The following is a 7,299-nucleotide window of genomic DNA, read 5'->3' on the forward strand; positions in this document are numbered from 1 at the left end:
TTTAATATTTAGCGGTTATCTATGAGAATATATTTCATTCAATATGTATTGAGCCATCTATTATAAAATTAAAGAAGTTGCACAAAATTTGGCAAAAAGTATGATTTGATCAAGAAACATCAATCTTGTATATGACATGCCTAGTATTATAGCTTACCCCATTCATGTGCAAAGGGCTAGAATGGTTGTACCTTGCAAACATTTCTGACATATCCACATAATATTCACAACAGGAAAGTAATCTGTATGTGTGCAGAATGTGTGCATATTGTATTCTGCTCTCCAGTCCCAATGGCACCATAGCAAAAGTTCCCGGAGCAGAATAGAAGATGCAAGAACATGTCCTTGGAGTTGCATTAATAACCTAGTAAGTGGAAAATGGATCCTGTGGACACTTACCAGGTGATGCCCGATGCTCGTATGCTGCAAATTACACTTAGCATAGGAGCATCAGCCCAGCACCAAGTGGTCCATTCTGATGCATTTTTAATTGTAAATCTGCCCCACTGAGTCAACTATAGGAGTGAATTTTAGAAGTTGCAAATCTGATGTCTATTCTCCATGTGATGGTGACCTTTAATACTAACAGTACTACTAAAACACATGGTGTTATTATAAATAGCTGCAGTAGACACAAAACTTTATAGTACCTTTTAGTTTCCGAAATAGATTCTTCAGTGGTTTCGCAATACTTTTCAAATGAATCATTATGATCCATGCAAACTTTTCCAATAAATGCTCTTTGACCATACTGACCTGTGGAAAATAGAGAGGGGAAAGAAGAATTTGTTAGAATTTGTTATTAGAGCCTTTGTTTTCAGACTGCCCCTTGTAGCCCTATTGAGGCATGTTTTACTAACAGGCGCATCCCCAATTCTTGCACAGCTTTCAGCAGTGCAACCTATGCAAAATATCCTAATCGGCCACCCTGAAATACAGATTTAGGGCAATTAATATAGTAAATGAGGCCATATATTGTACATATATAGGATGCTATTTTGTTTCCGGGATTTTGACTAGATGCAATTGCCTACTAAAAAATGCAGCTTAAGAAACAAAAGAAACCTCCTACATTAACTATGTAGGGGGTTACATCTCTTAAAGGGGTCATGCTGCGAAAAGTTATCCTCTGTCCATCCAAGGTACGCTGTTACAATCACTACTAGTGTAAAACATCCCCCATTCTTCGAATTAGTGAGATCTTAGCAATCAGACCCCCACCGATCAGCAATTTTTGGAAAAGCTGTTTTTTTATTGCAGATTTTGCTGTGGTTTTTAAGCTACAGAAGTAGATTGAGCAGAAGGGAGAAGTATAAGAGCTTCCTTTACATTTGCCATTCCTACTGTAGCCTCTCCTAGGTTTGGCTCAAAATACTGCAGTAAAATCTGCAAAATCTGCAATGTGGAAATTGTCATCATCTCATCACCTGTAATTTTTTTGCATTGAGCACTTGTCCTTCTCTGGAATAGCCAGACATCCTCATCCGTGTTAATACTCTTACATGGTATAATGACTAGAGATGAGCGAACAGTGAAATGTTCGTTCAATATTCGATTCGAGTAGCCCCTCAAAACTCGACTGTTCGAACGAATATTGAACCCTATTATAGTCTATGGGAAAAAAATACTCATTTAGGGGGAAACCAATATTCGACTCAGGAGGGTCACCAAGTCCACCTCAGCAAATGATGACAACACCTCAGGAATGCAACTGGGACAGCAGGGGAAGCATGCCTGGGGGCATCTAACATGCCAAAGTCCCTGTATTACCCCACCATCACAGACCAACAACTACACACTTTCCACACTCAATACAACCTCTATGGAAAGTTCAAAAATACCTGGAAACCTTCTTTCCTCCCCAATAGTATGGACAGAAACCAAATTTTAATCTAAAGAAACATTAGCATGCGCTCATCACAATCCCTGACTTGATAGCTGCGTTAAGCAGGGTACCACACTAACCAGGCCCGAGCACCAGGAACAGGTATTACAATGGCTAGCGGATAATGCTTACAGCTCCTTATTCACCAGCCAGTCAGCCACTACTTCAAGTCCTCTTCTTTGCTATGAGCTGGAAACGCTGCAACACTGGCATGGGGAGATGTCATCAGGCCGTGCTGAAGCTCATCAGCTTGGGGGACAGACAGCACACTGCTCCGAGGTGAGGGATGCCATCCTCGATAAGACAACAATATGGTTTTCGCCGCTGCACCTGGGCCTATGCATGTTTTCGTGTGTGATAATGGCCGAAACCTAGTAGCGGCTCTGGAGCTTGCCAGCCTCCAACACGGTCCATGCCTGGCCCACGTTTTCAACTTAGTGGTGCAACAGTTTTTGAAAACGTACCCCAATGTTCACGAGCTACTGGTGAAAGTGCAGCACTTGTGCGCCCACTTCTGCAAGTCTACAGTAGCCGCTGCTAGCCTCAATACACTCCAGCAGCGCCTACATCTGCCTGAAGCACCGGCTCTTTTTTCAAGGTCACCACACGCTGAAACCCTATGTAACATATGTTGAGCAGGGTGTGTGAGCAGCAGAGACCTTTGATGGAGTTACAACTCCAAAACCCAAGGGTTCATCAAAGTCAGCTCCCTCAGTTTCTCAACCATGAGTGCCCATGGATAAGATAAGATATTCCTTTAATAGTCCCACAATGGGGAAATTTCAGTGATACAGTTTAGATGGTACAGTAGTATATAACAGGAGAGAAACACATACAAGCTCATGGCAGATAGAGAAATCCTAGGAATCAGAGCAACTAAAAAAAGAAAGAAACACAGACACACCGCAGGATCATTTAGTTCTCTGTGCGGATTGATGTTAATAATAATAATAATAATAATAATAATAATAATACAGCCAACTTGGTTGTAGGACACGAGGAGGGGGGTCACAGCATGTAGATATAACAAGCAGAAAATTTGGCAGCCTTATGTGAAATCCTATCCCATTCTTTCCACTGGACAATTTACAAACTCACTAGAACCTCTATGAAAGTGGAAAAATACTTGGAAACCTTCTTTCCTCTACATTAATACGGACAGAAACATAAATTTAAACCGAAAGAAAGATTAGCATGCGCTCCTCGCAATTCCTGATATGACAGATGTGTTAAGCAAGGAGCAGGGTACAACACAGACCAGGCCCGAGCACCATGAACAGGTGTTACAATGGCTAGTGGATAATGCTTCCAGCTGCTTTTCCACCAGCCAGTCAGCCACTACCTGCAGTCGTGTTCATAACCAAGAGTCTGCCCCTCCCTCCTCCCAACATGTCCAATCTTCCCAACAGAGTCATCCCACCCTTGCCCCTCCCAGGATCTATTTTCGGGTCCTTTTACTGTCTCTCCCTCTGTTGAACCACTTCCCGATTCCCAGGAGCTACCAGATGACTTTTCGTGTCCGGATGCCCAAGTACTGGAGCATCCACCATTTCCTGCCAATTTTATGGTTGTGGACCCGCAACCGGCGTTTCTTGGCTTCAGTGATGATGACGAGACACTGTTGACATCAGGGCCAGCTGTAGTTATGTGGGGTTTGCAGTAAGAGGAGAGTGAGCAATTGGAAGAGGAGTTGTTGGACGACGAGGCCACCGACCCGACATGGACAGGGGTGATGTCTAGCGGGGAAAACAGCATTGATGTTGAGGCAAGCTAAGCAGGAAAAAAGGGGGTTGGAGGCAGAGGCATGGACAGGGGTTATGTCTAGCAGAGGAAAAGCAGTGTAGATGTGGAGGCAAGCGCAGCAGCAAAAAAGGTGGCTAGAGGCAGAGGCGTGTCCAGAGGCACAGGACAGCTGAATCACAGAAGCCAGGCCAGAGGCAGCAAGGCCCAAGATGTTCCCTCTTCTAGTCACCTGAGAGAAACCACCAGCCTGGACACCTCAACATCTGCCTCTGACACTCTGGGGAGTTCACCCTCATCTGCACCTTTTCCTGCCTCTGCTCCTCTCGCCTGTACCATCATGCTCCTCTTCCCAGAAACTCCCCATCTCCCAGGCCTTTCATTGCAGGCAGAAGTACAGCACAACCCACCCACATGCCCAAGGCTTCAACAGCCTCATCTTAAAACTGCTGGCCCAAGAGATGTAGCCGTCCAGGCTTGTGGAGACTCAGGCCTTCTGTGACCTGCTGGCAGGTGCGGAACCTCGCTATGATGCCCCTAGCAGTCACTACCTCTGTTGGTGTGCCGTCCCCGCCTAGCGCCACCACGTGTCCCCTAACATAAGTCGGGCCCTGAGTTCTGCGCTTTACTGTTCCACTTGACCACCGACGCATGGCCAAGCGCCTGCGGTCAGGGACACTGCTTCTCTGTAATGACAGGCCAGGTGAATGTAGTTGAGGATGGGCCCGGGGAACAAACTGGGGTGGCCTATCTCCTCTCCCAGCCCAAAATTCATGGCGGGGGTGGACTGAAAGCCTACTCTGCTGCAACCTGGGGTGTGCAGACCACAGCAGGTCGAGCTGAAGCTACTCAGCTTGGCCGACAGAAAACACACTTCCCCTGAGGTTAGGGATGCCATCCTCGATGTGACGGCAATATGGTTTTCGCCACCACACCTGGGACAAGGCATGTTTGTGTATGTGATAATGGCCGGAACCTGGTAGCAGATATGGAGCTTGCCAGGCTCAAACACGGTCCCCACATGGTCCACGTTTTCAACTAGTTGGTGCAATGGTTCTTTGAAACCTACACCAATGTGCCTGATATACTGGTGAAAGTGCGGCCATTTTCCTAAGTGAAAAGTAGCCTCTGCTAGGCTGAAAACATTCAGAGCACACTCCTGTCATCTTTGCACCGTTGGCTGGCGGAGGAAGACGAGGGGGATGAGTGGTATTTGATGTCACTGTCCCACACGAGGCTTCAGGGTGCACTTCAGTGCATCCCATTGCTTCACCACAGATGGTGTGAAGGGGAGTGGAAAATGGAGGAAATGGAGAGTGACTCTTACAGTTGGGGGCAGCAAAGTCATGCCAAGTAACACACTGGCACACATGGCTGACTTCATGTTGAAGATTTGGTGGGGTACACACCGGTGAAACCTGGATTATGCGTGTATAAGGTATATGGGCTGACAATTTCAACGTATCCCACTTTCGCTAGGTTCACACTAGCGTTCGGCAGTCCATTCTCAGCTTTCCGTCTTCTGCATGAGCGGCGGCTGTGAGCGTTTTATGCTCTCCACCGCGAAACCGTTTTTTTTTAATCGGACACAGAGTACTGCATGTCCGACTCTGTGTCTGATTTTTAAAAAACGCTTTCGCGGCGGAGAGCATAAAACGCTCACCTGCGCTCATTGCCGGACATCTTTAAAACCCATTCAGTTTATTCCACACTGCGGAAAGCTGGGTTGAGCGGATATAGCCTGGCTTTATTGCTGTGTATCCCACTTTGGCGTTTGTGGGTACACAAAGCTGGATTGAGCATCTCCCTGAAGTGTAGCTCTTAAAAGAGTTGTTGTTCTTCTTATTATTATTTTGATTTCCTGCCTAGCAGAATCTAAAACCTATCTAGCCCTAAGCAGATGTCTGTCTCTAACTAAGTACAAGCCGCAAATGAATCGGAGATGACGTCGCCTGTTCTTATGAATCAGAGGTCACAAGTCCTCGGCAGCCAATGACTTTTTCCTAGTTTTTTTCAATGCCTCCATTGTCGTAGTTCCTTTCTCACCTCCCCTGCGCTGTTATTGGTGCAGAAAAAGCGCCAGGGAACGTGGGATTTTTTAACAGTATGTGACCCTTGAAACAAGGAAAAAACAGCAAATGGGGTTTTAAGAGCCAAATAATAGGGAGTAATGTTCTTCTTACTTGCAGTGTCAGCCAGCACAATGGAAGCATCTGTATGTATTGTAGCAAAGTAACAAGCTGTTGTTGTACCATTTCTCAAAGTTCTCCTCTTAAAAAGAATTAAAACAACCAATAATATATAATATTCTCAAAGCACTATTTTCAGAAAAGGTAACATCTATACATATAAGAGCGGAGGATTTTATAATATTGGAAAATAGTAAATTATATTTGATTATCCAGGTATTGAGTATTGTGGCTAAAATCTAATGTAGAGAAAAAGCCACAGAATAGTTGTTAGAAATACAAAGATTAGGGGTTATCCAGTTTCTAATATTAATGGCCTATCCTTAGGATAGGCCATCAATACTGGATCTGCAAGGGGCCCCCACAGATCTGATGCCCTGGGACAGCTGCTCGCTCTCAGTATGATTTGTCGTGGCAGGTTATGTTACTTTTGAAACTGCAGTGCTGCCCCACTGAAGTCTATGGGGAATCCCTGCAATACCAAAACCTGCCAATACAGTTTTATGGCAAATGAGTAGCATGGCATGTAAACAATACCAGGAGCCACGCTGTCTTGGTGCATAATATCTGCATGGTTCTAAACTATCGGATATACTCAGCTCTAATACTGATGATGTATCCTAAGGATAGGTCATATTAGAAAATGTATAAGCTTTTTAAGGTTGATGCTCCATATTTGGAAAAAGACAGTTTTTTTTGTTTCAGATTTTGCTGCATTTTTTTCAGTCAAAGCCAATGGCTAGAAAAGGAATGGGAAATATATAGGAAGTTCTAATACTTCTACCTTCTGCTCAATCCGCTCCTGGCTTTGGCTCAAAAAAATGCAGCAAAAGCTGCAACAAAAAATCTGTTTCCACAATGTACTGCCTTAGCATCTTCTAAAGAAAGCTCAAACTTAACCTTACCAAACATAACCAAATATTTATAGTCTGGTTTGGATCATATATTGAATCTATTAATAATAGAAAAATGCATTATTTGTGCAGACCTACCACAATTGCACTGTATACGTTCCTAGCCATTTCTAAATTTGAGAATTTATCTTCTGTTGGGAATGTAGTATGGGCCAACCACTCCAGAAGAGGCCTTTCCATTCCTGTTCCAATAAAGGCATACTGGGGTGCATGGATATGAGTATCAATCATTCCTGGCATAAAGAATTCACTAAAATCATAAAGCATGATATATTAACAAAGGATCACATAAACTCCATACTTCCATAAATTTGTAGAACTGGCAAAAAATTTACAGATATGGTCAGTGAGTGACATATATGTTCCAATTCTCACCTTTCCCATGAGCTATAGGAATAATCAGGTCATTGCTGGAGAAACTGATAACTTCCCTTAGAGAAGACCTTTAGCCACCTCTACCAACTTTAACTCTTTGCATTCTTCATTAGGCGCAGGCCCATTGATTCTAGCACAGTTGAAGGTTTTTCTGTAGCCCTCACCATTCTAGAGCAATCATTTCTCTTAGTTTCAA

At 44.1% G+C, this 7,299-nt stretch overlaps 1 protein-coding gene across 2 annotated transcripts in view; it reads right to left on the reverse strand.

Annotated features, from left to right (window-relative positions):
- GDA (guanine deaminase) overlaps nucleotides 1-7,016 on the reverse strand; it is a 28,389-nt gene extending 21,373 nt beyond the window's left edge. Inside the window, exons 1-3 of one of the 2 annotated variants that reach the window (XM_075279111.1) lie at nucleotides 6,807-7,016; nucleotides 5,809-5,896; nucleotides 634-756 (exon numbers count right to left, since the gene is read on the reverse strand). In XM_075279111.1, the coding sequence (XP_075135212.1) occupies nucleotides 634-756; nucleotides 5,809-5,896; nucleotides 6,807-6,995 (400 nt within the window). In that variant the 5' untranslated portion in view covers nucleotides 6,996-7,016. The remainder of the gene's footprint in view (nucleotides 1-633; nucleotides 757-5,808; nucleotides 5,897-6,806) is intronic. The other variant, XM_075279104.1, reaches the window with a different exon arrangement.
- Between the last annotated feature and the right edge of the window lie 283 nt (nucleotides 7,017-7,299).

Source organism: Leptodactylus fuscus, chromosome 1, assembly GCF_031893055.1.
Source record: "Leptodactylus fuscus isolate aLepFus1 chromosome 1, aLepFus1.hap2, whole genome shotgun sequence".
Classification (NCBI taxonomy): domain Eukaryota; kingdom Metazoa; phylum Chordata; class Amphibia; order Anura; family Leptodactylidae; genus Leptodactylus; species Leptodactylus fuscus.